The sequence below is a fragment of the Mesoplodon mirus genome (genome assembly GCF_964341445.2).
Source record: "Mesoplodon mirus genome assembly, chromosome: 7".
NCBI lineage: Eukaryota > Metazoa > Chordata > Mammalia > Artiodactyla > Ziphiidae > Mesoplodon > Mesoplodon mirus.
This window is the reverse complement of record NC_138983.1, coordinates 115,384,492-115,407,652: the sequence shown is the minus strand read 5'-3', so window position 1 is coordinate 115,407,652 and position 23,161 is coordinate 115,384,492. Positions and strand designations below refer to the sequence as shown.

The 23,161-nt window shown below is 36.1% G+C and overlaps 1 protein-coding gene across 1 annotated transcript in view; it reads right to left on the bottom strand.

Annotated features, from left to right (window-relative positions):
* GUCY1A2 (guanylate cyclase 1 soluble subunit alpha 2) overlaps positions 1–23,161 on the bottom strand; it is a gene marked incomplete at its 5' end in the record, with an annotated part of 408,577 nt that overhangs the window by 301,765 nt on the left and 83,651 nt on the right. The window contains one exon of the mRNA XM_082627462.1: positions 16,688–17,406. Coding sequence (XP_082483588.1) covers positions 16,688–17,406 — 719 coding nt within the window. The remainder of the gene's footprint in view (positions 1–16,687; positions 17,407–23,161) is intronic.

Here is a 23,161-nt window from a genome sequence, read left to right as displayed (position 1 = left end):
GGCGGAACCACAGACACTCCAGGATCCTGACGAGTTGTGGCAGAAAAGGGGAGGATGGGGGCAACAGCTGCTACTTCTAGATGCCAGGAAATGCAGCTGGACCTGGATCCAAAGCAGTCTCTCCATATCAACCAAGAGTGGAGGACAATGCCCAGCAGGAGGACTGAGCAGAGTGCAGAAGGCTGGACACCCTGTGCATTTGGATTGGAGAATTTAACTCATTTACAGGTAAGCCGTGTGGCTGACAGGGTCTTGGTGTTCTGACCGGTGTCAGGCCAGAGCATCTGAGGTGGGAGAGCCGAATTCAGCATCTTGGACCAACAGGGACCTACCAGACCCACGTAATATCAATCTGTGAGAGCTCTCCCAGAGATCTCCATCTCAACATTAAGACCCATCTACACTCAAGGACAAACAAGCTCCAGTGTTGGACATCCCATGCCAAACAACCAGAAAGACAGGAACACAACCACACCCATTAGCAGAGAGGCTGCCTAAAATCATAGTAAGTTCACAGACACCCAAAAACATAGAGGACATAGTCCTGTCAGACATACAGACAAGATGCAGCCTCATCCACCAGAACACAGGCACCACTCTCCTCCCCCAGGAAGCCCACAAAACCCACGGAACCAATCATATCCACTGGGGGCAGACACCAAAAACAATGGGAATTGCAAACCTGCAGGCTGTGAAAAGGAGACCCCAAACACAGTAAGTTAAGCAAAATGAGAAGACAGAGAAATACACAGCAGATGAAGGAGCAAAGTAAAAACCATGAGACCAAACAAATGAAGAGGAAATAGGCAGTCTACCTGAAAAAGAAGTCACAGTAATGATAGTAAAGATGATCCAAAATCTCAAAAATAGAATGAAGAAAATACAAGAAATGTTTAACAAGGACCTAGAAGACCTAAAGAGCAAACAAACAATGATGAACAACACAATATATGAAATTAAAAACTCTCCAGAAGGAATCAATGGCAGAAAAACTGAGGAAGAAGAACGGATAAATGATCTGGAAGATAAAACAGTGGAAATAACTACCACAGAGCAGAATAAAGAAAAAAGAATGAAAAGAAATGATGACATTCTCAGAGACCTCTGGACAACATTAAATGCACCAACATTCTAATTATAGGGGTCCCAGAGATGAAGAGATAAAGAAAGGGGCTGAGAAAATATTTGAAGACATTATACTTGAAAACTTCCCTAATATGGGAAAGGAAATAGTCAAGTCCAGGAAACACAGAGAGCCCCAGATGGGACAGATCTAAGGAGAAACACGCCAAGACATATATTAATCAAACAGTCAAAAATTAAGTACAAAGAAAAAATATTAAAAGCAGCAAGGAAAAAGCAACAAACAACATACAAGGGATTCCCCTTAAGGTTAACAGCTTATCTTTCACCAGAAACTCTGCAAGCCAGAAGGGAGTGGCAGGACATATTTAAAATGATGAAAGGGAAAAACCTACAACCAAGATTACTCTACCCAGCAAAGATCTCATTCAGATTTGATGGAGAAATTAAAACCTTTACAGACAAGCAAAAGCTAAGGGAATTCAGCACCAACAAACCAGCTTTAAAACAAATACTAAAGGAACTTCTCTATGCCAGAAACACAAGAGAAGGAAAAGACCCACAATAACAAACACAAAACAATTAAGAAAATGGTAATAGGAACATACATATGATTAATTACTTAATGTAAATGGTTAAATGCCAACCAAAAAACATAGACTAGCTGAATGGATACAAAAACAAGACCCATATATGTGCTGTCTACAAGAGACCCAATTCAGACCTAAGGACACATACAGGTTGAAAGTGAGGAGATGGAAAAAGATTTTCCATGCAAATGGAAATTAAAGGAAATCTGGAGTAGCAATTCTCATAACAGACAAAATAGACGTTAAAGACTATTAAAAGAGACAAAGAAGGACACTACATAGTGATCAATGGATCAATGCAGGAAGAAGATATAACTATTGTAAATAATTATGCACCCAGCATAGGAGCCCCTCAATATATAAGACAAATGCTAACAACCATAAAGGGGAAATCGACAGTAACACAATCATAGTAGGAGACTTTAACAACCCACTTTCAGCAATGGACAGATCATCCAAAATGAAACTAAATATGAAAACACAAGCTTTAAATCACACATTAAACAGGATGGACTTAATTGATATTTACAGGACATTCCAACCAAAAACAACAGAATACACTCTCTTCTCAAGTGCTCATGCAACATTCTCCAGGCTAAATCAAGATATGATTTGGGTCACAAATCATGTCTTGGTAAATTTAAGAAACTTGAAATCGTATCAAATATCTTTTCTGACCACAATGTAATGACACTATATATCAATTACAGGAAAAAAATCTAAAAAATACAAAGACGTGGAGCCTAAACAATATGCTACTAAATAACCAAGAGATCACTGAAGAAATGAAAGAGTAAATGAAAAAATACCTAGAAGCAAATGACAATCAAAACACGACAACCTAAAACCTATGGATGGAGCAAAAGCAGTTCTAAGAGGGAAGTTTATGGCAATACAATCTTACTTTTAGAAACAGGAAACATCTCAAATACACAACCTAACCTTACATGTAAAGCCATTAGAGAAATAACAACAAATAACAAATAACACCGAAGTTAGAAGAAGGAAAGAAATCATAAAGATCAGGTCAGAAATAAATGAAAAAACAATAGCAAAGATCAATAAAACTAAAAGCTGGTTATTTGAGAAGATAAAAAAATTCATAAACCATTTGCCAGACTCATCAAGAGAAAAAGGGAAAAACTTAAATCATCAGTAGTAGAAATGAAAAGGGAGAAGTAACAACTTACACTGCAGAAATACAAAGGGTTGTTAGAGATTACTACAAGCAACTATATGGCAATAAAATGGACAACCTGGAAGAAATGGACAAATTCTTAGAAAGGCACAACATTCTGAGAGTGAACCAGGAAGAAGTAGAAAATATAAAAAGACCAATCACAAGCACTGAAATTGAGACTGTGATTAAGAATCTTCCAACAAACAAAAGCCCAGGACCAGATGGCTTCACAGGCAAATTCTATCAAACATTTAGAGAACAGTGAACACCTATCCTTCTCAAACTCTTCCAAAATATATCAGAAGGAGGAACACTTCCAAACTCATCCTATGAGGCCACCGTAACCCTGATACCAAACCAGACAAAGATGTCACACAAAAAAAGAAAACTACAGGGCAATATCACTGATGAACACAGAAACAAAAATCCTCAACAGAATACTAGCAAACAGAATTCAACAGCACATTAAAAGTATCACACACCATGATCCAGTGGGGCTTATCCCAGCAATGCAAAGATTCTTCAATATATGCAAATCAATGGGATATACCATATTAACAAATTGAAGGATAAAAAACATACTGTAAGCTCAATAGATGAAGAAAAAGCTTTCAACAAAATTAAACACCCATTTATGATAAAAACCCTCCAGAAAGTAGGCATAGAGGGAACTTACCTCAACATAATAAAGGCCATATATGACAATCCCACAGCCAACATCGTTCTCAATGGTGAAAAACTGAAAACATTTCCACCAAGGTCAGGAACAAGACAAGACTGCCCACTCTCGCCACTATTATTCAACATAGTTTTTGAAGTTTTAGCCATGGCAATCAGAGAATAAAAAGAAAAAAAAAAGGAATCCAAATCGGAAAAGAAGAAGTATAATTGTCATTGTTTGCAGATAACATGACACATTACATACAGAATCATAAAGAGGCTACCAGAAAACTACTAGAGCTAATCAATGAATTTGGAAAAGTAGCAGGATACAAAATTAATGCACAGAAATCTCTTGCATTCTATACACGAATGATGAAACATCTGAAAGAGAAATTAAGGAAACACTTCCATTTACCACTGCAACAAAAAGAATATAGTACTTAGGGATAAAATTACCTAATGAGACAAAAGACCTGTATGCAGAAAAGTATAAGACACTGATGAAAGAAATTAAAGATGATACAAACATATTGAGAGATATACCATGTTCTTGGATGGCAAGAATCAACACTGTGAAAATGACAATATTACCCAAAAAAATCTACAGATTCAATGCAATCCCTATCAAACTACCAATGGTATTATTCCCAAAACTAGAACAAAAAAAAATCATAATTTGTATGAAAGCACAAAAGACCCTGAATAGTCAAAGCAATGTTGAGAAAGAAAAACGGAGTTGGAGGAATCAGGCTCCCTAACTTCAGACTATACTACAAAGCTACAATAATGAAGACAGTACGGTACTGGCACAAAAACAGAAAATATAGATCAATTGAACAGGATAGAAAGCCCAGAGATAAACGCATGCACATATGGTCACCTTATCTTTGATAAAGGAGGCAAGAATATACAAAGGAGAAAAGACAGCCACTTCAATAAGTGGTGAAGGGACAACTGGATGGCTACATGCAAAAGAATGAAATTGGGACATTCCCTAACACCATACTCAAAAATAAACTCATAATGGATTAAAGGGCTTCCCTGGTGGTGCAGTGGTTGAGAGCCTGCCTGCCAATGCAGGGGACACAGGTTTGTGCCCCGGACCAGAAAGATCCCACATGCCACAGAGGGGCTGGGCCCGTGAGCCATGGCCACTGAGCCTGCGCATCCGGAGCCTGTGCTCTGCAACAGGAGATGCCACAACAGTGAGAGGCCCGTGTACCGCAAAAAAAAAAAAAAAAAAAAATTAAAGACCTAAATGTAAGGCCAGACAATATCAAACTCTTAGAGGAAAACATAGGCAGAACACTGTTTCATATAAATCACAGCAAGATCCTTTTTTACCCACCTCCTAGAGAAATGGAAATAAAAACAAAAATAAACAAATGGGACCTAATGAAACCCAAAACTTTTGCACAGCAAAGGAAACCATAAAGAAGACGAAAGGCCAATCCTCAGAATGGAAGAAAATATTTGCAAATGAAACAACTGACAAAGGATTAATCTCCAAAATTTATAAGCAGCTCATGCAGCTCAATATCAAAAAAAACAAAAAGCAAATCCATAAATGGGCAGAAGACCTAAATAGACATTTCTCCAAAGAAAATATACAGATTATCAACAAACACATTAAAGGAAGTTCAACATCACTAATCATTAGAGAAATGTAAATGAAAACTACAGTGAGGTATCACCTCACACAAGTCAGAACGGCCATCATCAAAAAATCTACAAACAATAAATGCTGGAGAAGGTGTGGAGAAAAGGGAACCCTCTTACACTGTTGATGGGAATGTAAGTTGATACAGCCACTATGGAGAACAATATGGAAGTTCATTAAGCAATGAAAAATAGAACTACCACACATCCCAGTAATCCCATACTGGGCATATAACCTGAGAAAACTATAATTCAAAAAGAGTCATATACCACAATGTTCCTTGTAGCACTATTTACAATAGCCAGGTCATGGAAGCAACCTAGGTGTTCATTGACAGATGAATGGATAAAGAAGATGTGGCACATATATACAATGGAATATTACTTAGCCATAAAAAGAAATGAAATTGAGTTATTTGTAGTGAGTGGATGGACCTAGAGTCTGTCATACAGAGTGAAGTAAGTCGGAAAGTGAAAAACAAATATCATGTCCTAACACATATATATGGAATCTAAAAAAAAAAAAAAAAAAAAAAAAAACGGTTCTGATGAACCTAGGGGCAGGACAGGAATAAAGATGTAGATGTAGAGAATGGACTTGAGGACATGGCGAGGGGGAAGGGTAGGCTGAGACAAAGTGAGAGAGTGGCATTGACATATATACACTACCAAATATAAAATAGATAACTAGTGGGAATCAGCCGCATAGCACAGGGAGATCAGCTCATCCTTTGTGACCATCTAGAGGAGTGGGATAGGGAGGGTGGAAGGGAGACGCCAGATGGAGGGGATATGGGTATATATGTATACGTATAGCTGGTTCACTTCGTTATACAGCAGCAACTAACAGAACAATGTAAAGCAGTTATACTCCAATAAAGATGTTAAAAAAATAAATAAAATGAAATAAAATTGTACACTCTCAAAAAAAAAAATACAATTCAATAATAGGGAGACAAAAACCACAATTAAAAATGAACAAAAGGGCTTCCCTGGTGGCGCAGTGGTTGAGAGTCCGCCTGCTGATGCAGGGGACACAGGTTTGTGCCCCAGTCTGGGAAGATCCCACATGCCACAGAGCGGCTAGGCCAATGAGCCATGGCTGCTGAGCCTGCAGGTCCGGAGCCTGTGCTCCACAACAGGAGAGGCCACAACACTGAGAGGCCCGCGTACCACAAAAACAAAAACAAAATGAACAAAATATTTGACTAAACATACAACGACAACAAAATATACCACTAGCTAATAAGCACAAGAACAGATGCTTAACATCATTAATCATTGGGGAAATGTACATTAAACGCCCATCACTCAGCACCCACTAGGATGCTTATGATCAAAAAGAGTGACAGTATGAAGAGCTGGTGAGGATGTGAAGAAACTTAAACCCCCATACATTGCTGTTCAAATGTGAAATGACACATCCTCTTTGCTAAGCAGTGTAGCAATTTCTTTAGAAAGTTAAACATATACTTATCACATGACATAGTAATTCCTCCCCTAGGAATTGTCCCAAGAGAATGTAAATGTATGGAAGAAAAACTCTTGAATGCATTTCAACAGTATTCATAATAGCCAAAATGTGAAAACAATCCAGTGCACATCAACTAATAAATGGGTAAACAAAGTGTTGTATATCTATGCAATGGAATACTGTTCAGTACCAAAGAAGACAAATTGTTCATACATGCTACGACATGAATAAACCTCAAAAACATTATGCCAGACAAAAAAGACTACATATTTGTATGATACATTTACTAGAAATGATATCTTCTAGAGATGAAAGTAGACCAGTGGTTGCCTGGGGTTGGGAGTTAGAGCAGGGATTGACTGCAAATGGGCATAGGATACTTTTGGGTGATAAAATGTTCTAAAACTGAATTGTTGTGATAGTTGCACAATTATGTACATTTACTAAGAATAATTGCACTTACTTATAAAAAATGTTAATAGAAATAAAGAGAACACCATTAAAAATTGGGAGGTAGACAACACACTCAAAATAGCTCTTCAGATTTTAATTTACTGAATCTGAAAGCTACCAGCTTAAAAAAAATGATTCTAAGTTAAATACAAAAGGAACAATTAAAGAAAGATTCTGAACAAGTTTTAATGAAAGGGGCTAATTTCCCACTCATCAGAACCTACACTAGAACTAAATAATGTCTGATCTACAGTAGGGGCACTTTCTTTTGTAAGTTCAGAGTTGCAGTCTTTCCTGCTAACAAAAATAAAAACATGGCAAAATTTACACTTTAAACATGAGGATTACTGTAAGGAATATATTATTGGCCATATAATCATCTACCCTGTCCTTTAAATATACAGAGTACAGTAACTGTATAGTAACATAACACTTACTCTACAGTAATTTTAACATTACAGGCATTAAAAAAATCAAGAAAGAAAGCCAGCATGAACCTCAGTAATATCTGCATCAGAATCTCAATTTGGAAGCAGTGAGATCAAGATGACAGAGTAAGAGGATGTGGAGTTCACCTCTCCCCACAAACACATCAACAGTAAATATATATGTGGACCAATTCTCACTGAAAACTAACTGGAAACTAGCAGAAAGACTCCTGTTCAACCAAGACTGTAAGCAAGAAACATGTAATTGGGTAGGAAGGGAAGAATAGCAATTGGGTTTGGAACCTGTGTCCTTGAGAGGGGACTCAGAGGAAAAGGCAATTACTTGAACAGACACTCAGGTGAGTAGCCTGGGGAGTGAGCAGGCAGAGCCACAGACTGGATGCTCCAGTCCTGGGGCCTATGCAGAGAAGACACACTCCCTTGTATAGGTGGAGGTCTACTGCAACAAATAGAAGGGTAGGGAAAAGACTGGACTCTGCTCCTGAAAAGTGAACATATGCTGGCTAGCCCCAGAGGCAGGTCAGAGACAGGTCTGCTCTGGTAGCTGCTGGGGATCCTGTAACTGCCTCTCAGCATGCCCCAGCATGAGTCAAGTGAACACCCAGCCCCGCTTACTGCATGCCATGGCATGGCACTGCATCTAGAGTGGGAAGGACCAGAGAAGACTTGACCATGGGACACAGAGGCAACCCAGTCCTAGGGGGAGCTCAGGTGGGGCAGAGGTGGCCATTTTGGCACTGACTCAAGCAGCACCTCAGAAGCAGCCCAGGTATCTGATGGCCTCCACTCAACCACAGCTAACCTTCCAGCACACACCAGGAATCTACCCAGGACCCCATCAGCCCAGGAGAGAAGCTTCACACCACATGGGGGTGGTGGAAGCAGAGGACAATGACCACCTGTGAGTGACAAAGGGGGCTTGCAGCAGAGGCTGCATCTCAGTAGAGCTGTAGACACCTACACATGCTGCACATCAGACCTCTGCCCCTAGACCCTACTACTTCAGTTCCTCTGAGGCAAAAGTCCCTGGGCAGAGAGAGGGAAAAAATACACACTTAAAAGGAAAAGAGCCAGCTCAAGGTCGACCCTCAGGGTTTCTGCTCCAGGAACTTGAGATCAGACCCCCACCTATGACAGGGCAGTGATGGCCACTGAGCAGATAAGAAGTCCCACCTCACGCCCAGTGCTGGCTCTAGCCCCTCTACCTAGATCCCCATACACTGCCAAGGTGATAGCTACCAGCGCACACTGAGGAAAGATGTAGTTGTTGTCCATGTCAAGTCCAGCCCTCCCATCAAAGGCCTTGGGCACACAGTCTGCATAGAGATGATTCCACATAAGAAAATCCCTAAATCCCTTCAAGACTGAAATAGGTAACTGTTTCAACTAAATTCATAGAAGTAGAGAAAGTTAACTAAAATGAAAAGGCAGAGAAACTACTCTCAATTGAAAGAGCAAGAGAAAACAATTGAAAAAATAAATAATGAAACAGAAATAAACAATTCACCAGATAAAAAATTCAAAACATTGGTAATAAAAATGTTAACTGTATTAAGGAGAAGAAATTTTCTAAACAAGGAACTAGGAAATATAAAATGAACCAATCAGAAATGAATAATACAATAGCTGAAATCAAAAACACACTAAAAGAATGAATAGCAGACTAATTGATACAGAAGCACACATAAGTGATCTGGAAAATAGAATAATAGAAATCACCCAATGAGAAGAGCAGAGAGAAAAACTAATCCAAAAAAACAAAATTAATTTAAGAGATCTTTAAAATAACATTAAGCATTCCAAAATTTGCATTACAGATGTCCAGAAAAGGAAAAGAGGGAGAAGGGGATTGAAAAGGTATTTGAAGAAATTATGGCTGAAAACTTCCCAAACCTAAAGAAGGAAACAGACCTCCAGACACAGGAATCACAGAGAGTTCCAAACATGCTGAACCCAAAGAGACCTACACCAAGACATATCATAATTAAAACAGCAAAAGTTAAAGATAGAGAATACCAAAGACAGCAAGAGAAAAACAAAGAATTATATACAATGAAACCCTCATAAGTCTATCAGCTAATTTCTCTGCAGAAATTTTAAAGACCATAAGGTGTAGCAGGATATATTCAAAGTCCTGAAGGGGAAAAATCTGCAACCTGGGATACTCTACCCGGCAAAATTATCATTTAGAATAGGAGAAATTGAAAATAAAAAATAAAAAACTTCATATAAAAGCAAAAACTAAAAGAATTCATCAATACTAAACTTACCCTAAAAAAAAGTTGAAGGGTATTCCCTAAATGGAAAAGAAAGAATCTATAGGAAAGGGAAAATCCCACTAAGAAAGACAAATACACTGTAAAAATTTAAGATCAACAAATTAAATAAGCCAGTATTTAGATTAAAAGACAAAAAATTGTAAAAGCAACTATAACTACAATGAGCAGTTAAGGGATAAGCATGAAGGTGTAAAATGTGACATCAAAAACACAAAATTGGGGGAAGGGAATTAAAAAATGTAGATTTTTAAAAATGTGTTTGAGCTTCAATGACTATCAGTTTAAAACAAGTAAATATAATTATTGGTCAATATATGTGAATCTCATGATAACAACAAATTAAAAACCTACAATTACATATACCAAAATCAAAAAGAAACACAAGCATGTTGTTAAAAAAAATCATCAAACCACAAGGGAAGAAACAAACAGAAGAAATGAACAAGGAAGAACTACAAAAACAACCAAAAAACAAATAGTAAAATAGCAATAATTACGTACTATCAATAATTACTTTATGTATCAATGGATTAAAACCTCCATTCAAAAGACACAGGGTGGCTGACTGGATTGAAAATAAGACCCTTCAATATACTGCCTATAATAGACACTTCAGGGTGAAAGACACACACTGAACTAAAAGTGAAGGGATGGAAAAAGTTATTTCATGTAAATGGAAATGACAAGGAAGCAGGGATGGCAATACTCATATCAGACAAAATAGACTTAAAACAAGGGCTATAATAAAAGACAAAGAAGTGCATTATATAATGATAATGGGATTGATGCAAGAAGAGGATATTACACTCATTAACATATATGCACCCAATACAGGAACACCTAAATACAGAAAGCAAATACTAACAGTCATAAAAAGGAGAAATTGACAATAATGCAATAAGAGTAGGGGACTTTAACACCCCACTGACATCAATAGACAGATCATCCAGATGGAAAATCAATAAGGAAAAAGTGTTCTTAAATGACACACTAGACCATTTGGACTTTATAACTATAGGACATTACATCCAAAAACAGCAGAATACACACTCTTTTCAAGTGAACATGGAATGTTCTCCAGGATAGATCACAAGCTAGGCCACAAAACCAGTCTCAACAAATTTAAGAATAGAAATTATATCAAGTAATTTTTTCTCACCATAAAGGTATGAAACTAGAAATCAACTACAGGAAGAAAGATGGGAAAAACACAAACATGTAGAGATTAAACAACATATAACTAAAAAGCTACTAGGTCAATGAAGAAATCTAAGAAGAAGTAAAAAGATAGCTCAAGACAAAGGAGAATGGAAACACAACACTTCAAAACCTATGGGAATAATTCAGGAAAAAGACAAGGAGACCCACTCTGACCACTTCTATTTAACACAGTATCAGTAGTCCTAGTGACACAATCAGACAAGGAAAAGAAATAAAAAGAATGCAAATTAGAAGGTAAAAAATTAAAACTGTCCCTATTTGCATATGATATGATTCTTTACCTAGAACACCCTTAAGACTCCACCTAAAAACTATTAGAACTAATAAACTCAGCAAAGTTACAGGATACAAGAGCAACATACCGAAATCTGTTGCATTATATACACTAACAATGAAAGATCAGAAAGAGAAAGTAAAAAAAAAAAAAAATCCCACTAAAAATTGCAGCAAAAAGAATAAAATAGCTAGGAATAAACTTAACCAAGGAGCTGACCAACTTATAGTCTGAAAACTATAAAACATTAATGAAGGAAACGAAGATGATACAAAGAAGTGGAACAATATCCCATGCTCTTGGATTAGAAGAATTAATGTTGTTAAAATGACCATACTACCCAAAGCAATCTACAGATTTAACATAATCCCTATCAAAATACCTATGATATTTTCACAGAATTAGAACAAATGATTCTAAAATTCATGTGGAACCAAAAAAGACCCCAAATTGCCAAGGCAATCTTGAGAAATAAAGAACAGACCTGGAGATATCACCCTCCCAGGCTTCAGATTATACTACAAAGCTACAGTAGTCAAAACAGCATACTACTAGCACAAAAACGGACACATAGATCAACTGAATAGAATAGAGAGCCCAGAAATAAACCCACACTATGACAGTCAATTAATCTATGACAAAGGAGGTAAGAATATACAATGGAGAAAAGACAGACTCTTCAACAAGTTGGTGTTGAAAACACATGTAAAACAATGACATTAGAACATTTCCTCATACCATATACAAAAATAAACTCCAAAAATGAATTAAAGACCTAAATGTGAGGCTGGAAACCATAAAACTCCTAGAGGAAAACATATGCAGATCACTGACATATATCGAGCAATATTTTTCTGTATCTGTTCCCTAAGACCAAAGAAATAAAAGCAAAAATAAACAAATGGGGCCTAATAAAACTTAAATTTTTTTGTACAGCAAAGGAAACCATCAACAAAATGAAAATACGACCTACGGAATTAGAGGAAATATTTGCAAATTATATGACCATCAAGGGTTAATATCTAAAATATATAGACAGCTCATACATCCCAGTATCTAAAAAACAAAGAGCCCAATGAAAAAATGGGCAGAAAACCTGAAAAGACATTTTTTCTGAGAAGACATACAGATGGCCAATGGGACATGAAAAGATGCTCAACCTCACTACTTATTAGAGAAATGCAAATCAAAACGACAGCAAGGGGCTTCCCTGGTGGCGCCTGGTGGTGCAGTGGTTGAAAGTCCACTTGCCGATGCAGGGGACATGGGTTCGTGCCCCGGTCCGGGAAGATCCCACATGCCGTGGAGCGGCTAGGCCTGTGAGCCATGGCCGCTGAGCCTGCGTGTCAGAGCAAAAAAAAAAAAAAAAGAAGAATGACAGCAAGATATCACCTCAAACCTATCAGAATGGCTATCATCAAAAAGTCTACAAATAACAAATGTTGGAGAGGATGTGGGGAAAAGGGAACCATTGTAAACCATTGGTGGTAATGTAAATTGGTGCAACCACTATGGAAAACAGTCTGGAGGTTGCTCAGAAAACTAAAAATAGAATTATCATATGATCCACAATTCCACTCTTGGGTATATAAAACTGAAAACACTAATTTGAACAGATACATGCACCCCAATGTTCATAGCAACACAATTTACAATAGCTAAGATATGAAAGCAGCTCAAGTGCTCATGAATAGAAGAATGGATAAAGAAGATATATACAGTGGAATATTACTCAGCAATTTAAAAATAAAATAAAATTCTGCCATTTGCAGCAATGTGGATGGACCTAGAGAATATTATGCTTAGTGAAATAAGTCAGACAAAGAAAGACAAATACTATATATCTCTTATATGTGGAGTCTAAAAAATACTACAAACAAATGTATATGCAAATGAAAATAGACTCACACAGAAGGAAAAGAAACTAGTGGTTACCAAATGGGAGAGGGAAAGGGGAGGGGCAAATTAGGGGTACAGGATTAAAAGATACAAACTACTATGTATAAAATAGATAAGCAGCAAGGATATATTTTATAGCACAGGGAATTATAGCCATTATCTTATAATAACTTTTAATGGTGTATAATTGTAAAAATACTGAATCACTATGCTGTACACCTAAAACCAATAATATAATACTGTAAATCAACTATACTTCAATTTAAAAAAAATCTCAATCTGTTTAACCTACTTTAAAAGGTAGTTTATGGTCAGGAGAAATTCTAGAGAAAAATAAACATAAAAATTAAAATTAAATATCTCATTTATCATTATAAGACCAAAGAAAACTCCAGATAATTTTGATTGAAGTTATTGTACATCTATGTTTTATAGTCCTCATTTATAGAAAAAGTCCTAGTGTCATTTTGTCCACCACTAAAATATTGTTCAGTATTTGAAATTCTCTAATAGAATATTATGATCTGAACAGAGAAAGAATGCTCACGTTTTCCCAAATTAAATTAATTTTAAGTTGAAATCAAATAATGTATTCTTAACAACTGGATGAAATTTCTCTCTCAACAGAGTCATCATGGATTGGTAAGATTAATAAATATATTTTAAACTTTTCAATCACCATGTCAGAAAAATAATGGGCATGTCTAGAAAAGATAAAGGAGCATTTTGGAAACTGATTTGACCACAGGAAATCAGAGGTTAATTCTTCCTTTAGTCTTTTAAAATTATCTCCTGATATTTGTTTTGCAGCTTCTAATTAATAAGGCAAGTGTGATGATATTTCTGGGGATTGAAAAAGAAATGTGTTGTTGTTATTATGCTTTTCCTAAGTTCTAACCTTGAGAACAAAAGTGAAGATGAATAGCATGCCATTGCTGTATCGTAGGGATGATGTATTTCAAATGCTGGACTCCTTACACAATGTTCTTTGAAACATTGCTACTAAGGAAAAAAAATTTTAAAGGAACTCATATTATTTATTGATTCTCAAATCCGTTGCTGTTTCAGGTTTTGCCTAAGCTAACCAGTCCATTTTATTTTGGAAGCCACTGACACAACAAAGTGCTGTAACAAGTGAACATAAAGTATATTAATAGACAGAGGTAATAATAACTTGATTCCAAACTTTAGTGAATTTGAAAAAGAGACTAGGAGTTTTAAAACAATGATAGCCTATAAACAAAAAAGCAGATTCAAACAAAGCTCCTACAGGATTTGTGACAAATGGTCTTCTAGTCATTATTAAGAAGACAAACCCAAGTCATATTTTGTGAAGATGTTAGGTAGAGTTGATATTTCTCTAAAATTATTCAACCTACTGATTTCCAGTACTAAGTTCCATAAGGCAAGAAGAGAGAAGAATGGATAGGAGGAATGTGACAAGGGGAAAGGAACAATAATAATAATAATAATAGTGGTAGAAGTAACAATAATGAGCATTTATTCAACACTTAACCCTGAAGCCAAAGATATAATAAGAATTTTACATGGATTATGTCATTTAATCTTCATAAATAACTTTCCGAGGTAGGCAGCCTAATTTGTCAGAGAATTATTCTAACTTAGTCTTGATAATAGGATGAGCTTTTCATGGTTGAAAAATCAGATTCCCCTTTGCCTCTCTTTGAAAATGCATCAGATGCCTCTCAGTGATATTTTTGCTTCTGGTAACAAACACTTATGTCTTTATAACTCATTACTGCAGAATCGAGATGTAAATTCTTTGAAACTAGGATGATGGCTACCTCACCAAATTACTTAAAAGAGTGTTCTACCTCTAGTTATATAGTTAACACTAACTGACAACACAAAATGACAAAGATCATGGTTTAGCAAAAGCATTACAGTTCACTCTGCAAATGATTTACCATCATTCAGCTGTATGATTAGCTCTTGTTTTTGTTGTTTTTCTTTTTGATGGCAGGGGTGGTAGTCCATTGGTATTAAGTGCAGAGCTAAAATAGTTAAATTATAATGAAAGCCTTCACTGTAGACTAAAGAATAAATATCTTACATTATTGAAAATTAGAACTTTCTTATCAAAGTCCAATACAAAATTAGAAACTTCAGATAACAAGGAGTTATTAACAAGACCAGCAATTATGGGAAAAATAATGAATATCAAGGCCAAATTTATCAACAGGATCATAATTTTTAACCCTGATTTTCTTCTTTCTATGTTTTAGGAAACTGTAAATTTGGAATTTGGAACATAATAATTCAAAAATATTACTCATCTGGTTAAGATTCCATGCCATAACTTTATTGATCATAATTTTATTTGGGCTAACTGTAGCCTCCCAAATGTCCCATTCTGGCAAACCCAGGTGAATAAGCAGAAATGCACAGAGAATGAGAGGATTTCCATCCCTATTCTAACTAAAAATCCTGCCTGTTGTTTTATTTTTAAACTGCCACTAATATGTTTAAATTATAATTGCATCTTCTCAATGAGCATAGTTCCTTATTACTGGAACTGGCAGGGGGCCTTGACATCTGAGTCATCATTTCACTGTGTCTATTTCTTACTGTGGTATACAAATTAAATAGACATACAAGATGAAATATGGGGGGGGGGAATCTGAAGCAGTAACTTTAAATTGAATTAATTGTCAAATCTACAAAATATATAAAGCAATAAACATTGGTAATAATATATTCTACTTCAGGCACATTTTCAATAATATTAACTTCAATTCTAAGGCCAAAAATGCTTCAAACACTCCTAGCCAAATATTGTACTTCTATAAATCAAAACCAATAGCTTTAATATTCCCTAAATTTAAAAGATAGAATAATTCCAGTGTCTTCTCTCAAGAAGTGAACATGTTCTAAAGAAATGTCTCTTTTTCAACAGTAAAATTTAATTAGAAGAGAAGTCTTGAGATACTCACTTGATACATTATTCTGCATATTAAGAAAATAATAGGATGTAAACCAGATGTTCCTAGATTATGAAATTTAGAACATAACATATTCAAAATGTAGCTAGCTTTTTACCTATATTTATGCAATATTTAAGAATAAGGCAAGCAATCCCCACAATGTTGAAATCAGTCTTACTATTTCTCTCATAGTTTGACTTCAAACAGTGGAAATAGTCATGGGTTTACGGTATACGGTTTTTAGTGAGTTTTATCATTTTTGTAATTACTATGGCTAGTATTAATAAATGTCTTCTTTTTATATGATGAAATAAATTAATGAAAGAGGGAGACACTATGCAAAATGGCTGGGAATAAGGCCAAATCTTTTTACATATATCCAGGGACCAGTAATTTTCTAAATGACACTCTAGGTTCTCTTGCCTAAATAATGACAAGTACTGCCATCATGTAATTTACTAAAATAATTATGTAATCTCCTAGTTCCCATCATCCATATCAAGTCCATAGCCACTTACCTTGTCTTTATTCTCAGTGCCAGAAGCCTCAGGCTTGGTCCTAATCACAAATGGTGTGGACAGTCGCAGCAGAACCCTTTCAAAGGTGGCATTAACCTTTGGAGAAACAATCTCGAAGCAGTCCTCAAACCTGAGCACTTTGTGAGTGTCACATCGGAGCTGCTTCCTTAGGCCTTCCCCCAGCTGAAGGACTGTCATGTGGGGGTCAAACATCAAATGGAAAGGGAAGGCTCTGCAGAAGGTGTTGATGCTAATTCTGAGGTCCGCAGGAACTTGGGAGGTTCCCTGTGGAAGGTTCTTCGTGATATTAGTATTTTCACATTGTTTGATAAGGAAAGTAAGATCACTACAATTGCCTGGGTTTGAAACATCAGAGCACAGTTTCTCATTTGCAACCTGGTCCACTTCTACATCCAGCTGATAGATTTTCTTTCCTGCAGCCTTAATCATTCCAAACATTGCAAACCCCACAATGTGGTGAGGGTGGAAGTAGTGGAGGATAAGATTACCTTCAGGGAGCTCTTTGCATAGGAATGATGGTGACTCCAGAGTGGCCTGTTTTCCAAAAGAAGTTCTAAAGTGTTCCAACAAAGCATCAAAGCCATTAAAAAAGTCCTGCAACGTGCCACCTACAGCTCGAAGGACTCTCTCATTCTCATCAAAGCATATATTAAAGAACTCCTCACCAAATCTTTCTTGAATTTCCTCAAACTTCAAACCTAGAGGTAAATGGAAGCAAATGTTAATAAAGTATAATACAAATAATTGAATTCACAGCTTTTTTAATGCTTACCAGAAGAGGCAGCTAGTGAGAGAAGCAAGATAGTTATTTCCCTTGGGTACACAGGTATTTCCCTTGGGTACACAAGTTTCCCAAATAGGTTAAGTCATTCATTTTGAGTTAAAGAAAGTAAATTTCAGTTCATTTTCTGGATGCTTCTAAGATGTTAATGAGCATAAACTCTTTTGTTGTTGTTTTTAAATAGACTTTATTAGTGCAATTTTAGATTCATAGCAAAACTGAGCAGAATATAAAGATATTTTCCATGTACCCCCTGCCCCCCCACACACACACAACACTCTCCCCTGGCAACTATTGATATTGTGCACTACAGTGGTACATTTGTTACAATCAATGAACCTACACTGACATAACATTATCACCCAAAGTTCATAGTTTACATTAGGGTTCACTCTTGGTGTTGTATATACTTGAGTTTTGACAAATGTATAGTAACATGTGTCCACCATTATAGTATCATACAGAGTAGTTTTGCTGCACTAAAAATCCTCTGTGTGCCACCTATTCATTCCTCCCTCCCCTCAAACCCTGGAGCATGAAGTTTTTAATGCTGCTAACTAGCTGTTCTCTTTTCTTTTCAATACTATACTCCGTTTGCTGTAATTATCATGAATAATATATTTTCCTTAACAATTTCCCTCATCGTTAAAAAATTTTAAGAGGCTATTATAAAGTTGTTTATTATGTCCATTGAATATTACTATTTTACTTATCACAATTCACTTGTAGTAGGAAATATAACCAGAGAGGGAATCTATGGTACATGAGCAGAGAAAGGCATCAGGTTATCTTGCATAAACAGAAGTGCTTAAATTAGTAATCTCCGAGAAAATCATGCAGGTCAGCTAGACCCCAGGAAGTGAGAGACAAAACAAGGAATTAAAACTGTGGAATGATTTGCATTCATTCTTTCACTCACAAAAATGAGAGCAGACAAAACTAGAGTAGGAATCTGACCAGACAGAGTTAAAAGTCTTTAAGTTTTCTCGGTTCATACTTATTCCCAGATGCTATGGCAAAAGGAAAGCTACCTTATAATAATGGTTATAATAAATAAATAAATAAACAAACAAACACACACAATGTATTATATAGTAATTAGAAGCAGAATCACACATAATGTAGTTAGATCCACCCTTGAGGAAGAGTACAGCACAGATAAAAGAGTTGAGTCTATATCCTAAAGAAAGCTTCTATGTAGAGTCACCCTAGTGCTTCTCCTCTGACTTTGGCTGAAATCAGTACATGTAGTTTACATATTCATATTTTATTTCATTATCTATCTCACCTTATAAGGAGGTCCTGAAAATCAGACAGGAAAAGACAGGTCACTTTGTTAGTGTCCTGTTAGAATGCAAAGTAGTCTAGGCTGTCTATGGCTTAGTTTGCTGTTCCTACTTTATTATTCCCTATGAGTTCTCCCCATCCAGAAGTGAGGGGATAAAACAGAGTCAATAATATTGTTTTAAAATAGAGTCCAAACACATCAAATATTTTTTGAGAACTTACCATAGAGTCTAAATATTGTGGAAGCCAAGTTAAGAAGTCAGTTTGACAAAGAAGTTCTTAAAATCCATGTGAAATGAGAAGTAGAAAATTTAAGTGAAAATCAGTCCCGTTATTAAGAAGCATTTCACATTAATTTTAGTTTCACAGATCTGATATTCAAGAGAAGCTGAGAAAGTCACCTACTAAGATAAAAACATCACTACTCATCTCACATTGTAATGTTACAAGATTGAACTTCGACATATGTTGCATTCACTAACAATAATGCCAGCCAGAATTGATTATAATAGCAGTTTTCTAACTAGTTCCCTGGTGTGAAAGAGAGAAAACAAGATAGATGATATCCACTGCAATTTGGCTACTGTTCCAACTGCTCCATTAAAACTGCTTTTGTAGTTCATCAACTCTTCCTCCTAAATTGCTCTTCTCTCTTGGATTTTAAACCATTCTCTCCTGGTTTAATTACTAGCTATCTGAAAAGCCCTTCACTAAAACTTCTTCTTATACAAAATCCTTACATCACCATCACTATACTGTAACTAAAATTTTCTAATACATACAAATTAAACTTATGTCCCTTCAATGGCAATATTCTTTGCTGCTATTAATTTTTAATTATGAAATTCTTATTTAAAACTAAGTTCAGAATAAATAAAAATTCCTATAATCTGACTATATTTGCTGAACAACAAAATTCCACGTGCTACTGAAAATATTCCATGGATTGCTTCTATACTATGAAGAGTTGTGTCTTAAAGGACTTAGGGTCTTTATGCACAGATGAGAAAAAGAGAATTTCTTCTAACTTGCATTTTTCATAACATTAAAAATGCCCTCACAGTTATTAAGAACACAGATATAATACAGTAAGCTTATGTCTTATTTCCAAATGTCATAATCCCAAAGAATCATCCAGAAAATAACAAGTAAATAAATTCACCAGAGGAAACAAAATTAAAACTACTAGTGAGTACAGCAGTCTATCAACTAGAAATCCTTGCTGCTTTAAAAAGCACTTCTGGGGCCTCCCTGGTGGCGCAGTGGTTGAGAGTCCGCCTGCCGATGCAGGGGATACGGGTTCGTGCCCCGGTCTGGGAGGATCCCATATGCCGCGGAGCGGCTGGGCCCGTGAGCCATGGCCGCTGGGCCTGCGCATCCAGAGCCTGTGCTCCGCAACGGGAGAGGCCACACCAGTGAGAGGCCCGCATACCGCAAAAAGAAAAAAAAAAAAAAAAAAAAAGCACTTCTGCACCTAAGATACAATGGTTATTAAGTCTCAAATGATAATGCTAAAGCCTATCAGGGTGCTAAAGTGACTTGTATCAATAAAGAAAAACTAAATTATTTTTAATATTATATGCAAATACTATACATGGCAATTCTATATACACCACAGCATTCAATTAACTAATAAATATTTTTGGTCTCACAATTGTTAAACTGTGCAAGCTGAGAAAAGAAAAAAATTCTTAGAGCTTGAAAAATTAGAACTAGGGAATGATCACTTCAACTTCTGCAAATATGCTATGAATCAATACCCAAGACTTCCACTTTAAACATCTAAAAAAATTAGAAAGCACAGAGAAAGTAGTTTAGCTCAGTCTCACTCCCAAGGTTCCACTTATAATTGATGCAAACCCCCTACTTCCAGTAAATCACTTGAAACATAGAAACAATGCTCATTGCTCTTATCACAAGAAGCTTGACATTGGGGTATATAAAAATACATTTCTTAAAGAGGCAAAACTTACAATAAAACTGCTTTCATTAGCAGGTAAATTAAGGGAGTTTTAAATTACTATTAATTCATCCCTTCAAAAAAATAAATAGCCTAAATTCTGACATCCTTTAAGTGAAAATGAAATAGTGTGTTCATTCATGACATGAATCTTTTGTCCCTTATCCAACTTCACACTGTGCACCTCTTGAGGGCATATATGTCTGCATACCTATCACTAGCATAATGCCTGGCACATGGAGACTAAGTATTCATTCATAGAAACTAAGCATTCATCTAGAATCAAGCTTTTAAAGCTACAGCTGTGTCACAGCAAAGGATACCAAGACAACTAGACACATCCTTTTCTCTCATGGGCCCCCACAGATAATTAAATTACAAATGATTGGGCTATAACAGAGGCATACATGAGCTATGACAGTATGGAAAAAAGAATGTCTGACTTTCTCCTCAGGGAGATAAAGTTTGAAAGATAATTTGAAGAAAAAGTAGGTGTTCAAAAAGCCAACAAGGAAGGAAGGAACACTCTAACAGATGGACAGTAATGAAATATGAATGAAGCAGGGAGGTGAAAGAGCCCAGCAGAGTCAGGGGAGAGCAAGTAGTAAGTGTATAATGGCTGTGGAGCAGGGGTGGTGGGATTAGCTGCTGATTAATCAGCAATGTAGAAGTTGGACTTAAGTGTGACAAGACCAGAGTCAAAGATAGCAGCCAAAGAGATGCTGCACTGTCTCTATAAGGTTATATTCATTGAATTAGGTAGTTCCAGTAAGAATGGAGAAATTAGTGCCAAGCAGTGTGCCAAACATTTTTGTATACTACTTTAACATTTTAAAAATTCCTATCAAGTGGATATTTTTAGTTGCACCCATTTTAAAGGTGAGGAATGTTAAGAAATTTGCCCATGTTCACCCAATTGTAGGTAGCAGAGCCAGGTCTCAAAGTAAAGTCTGTCTAATACTAGATCTTCTGTAATAAATATTGTGTGATAATGTGCACAGTATTAAATGAGTAAAACATCTGCATGGGGAAAAAATGCATGTCTTGCCCATTGAAATATCATCAATGCCTAACATTCTGCCTGACATTTATGGGTGCTCAATAAATAATAGCTGGATGTCAGGTGAATTAATGCATCACTGAAGTCAATAGAAAGGAGCTACAAGGAGCAGTCAATGGCTATCAAATGCCACAGAGAGGTCAAGGAAGAAGACTTTAAATTGGATTGGTCAGAACTTCGGGGACCTTTGACAAAGCAATTTCAGTGGGGAGGTGGAGGCAAAAGACTGAGTATAATGGGTTGAGGAGGGTGGGACAAATGAAGAAACAGAATATTAGTTTTCAGCTGTATCAATAATATTATTGGACAGCTAAAATGACTTATTTTATAAAAATTTTTTTTAAAACATCTGGCCTCCATGCTTTGAAAGGGAAATGTTCATTGAGAACTGAGTAAATAGAGAAAGGTATGACACGAAAGGTAGAGCACTGACTGGGGTCCTGGATCCTCTGGGGGAAGATTTATAAATAAAAGAGGGAAATTTGTGTCTTTCTAAGTCCAGAGGCCATCCTTATCACCCAGCAAATATATCAGTCTCCACTAACATGGGAAAATACCAAAGCAGAAGGTATTTCTTCAAGTTGCTTAAACTTCAACCAAGGAGCTGAATACCTACCAACTTATTACTTCTGTGAATTGTGGACCTCCATAATTACTTTTTGATTAATTACTTAGGTTTCCTCAACCTAATATCTAAGTAATATAACTCAATCACAACAGTATCTCAAGTCCAAAAGATTTCAACATTTTAAGTAAACAATTAATCCTTTTAGACAAACAATTATTTTTCCAGCTTTATTGAGATATAACATGGTATAAGTTTAAGGTACACAATGTGTTAATTTGATACACTTAAATATTGCAAAATGACTAGCACCGTACCATTAGTTTACACCTCCATCACTTCACATAATTACCATTTCTTTTTTTGTGGTGAGAACACTCAAAATCTGCTCTTAACTTTCAAAGTATAATGCACAATTGTTAACTATAATCACAAGACAGTGCATTAGATCTCCAGAAATTAGTAATCTTCTAACTGGAAATTAGAACATTTCCCTATTTCCCCCAGCCCCAGGTAACCACCATTCTACTCTCTATGAGTTTGGCTTTTTCAGATTCCACATATAAGTGACAGCACACAGTATTTGTCAAGAAAAAATTATTTTATCTAGCAAGACGATAAGATGTTTCTCAACTATGTTTGAAACCCAGATGACACTTTTATAAGAATATAATTCTAGTGCCATGCCAATCTACAAATAAATAAAGTCAGTCTCTGCATCCAGAGATTTAAGGGTAAATATTACATATGTCTAAATAATAACAAAGAAGAAAGGCTGCAAAGAAATCCCACTGCCCAAA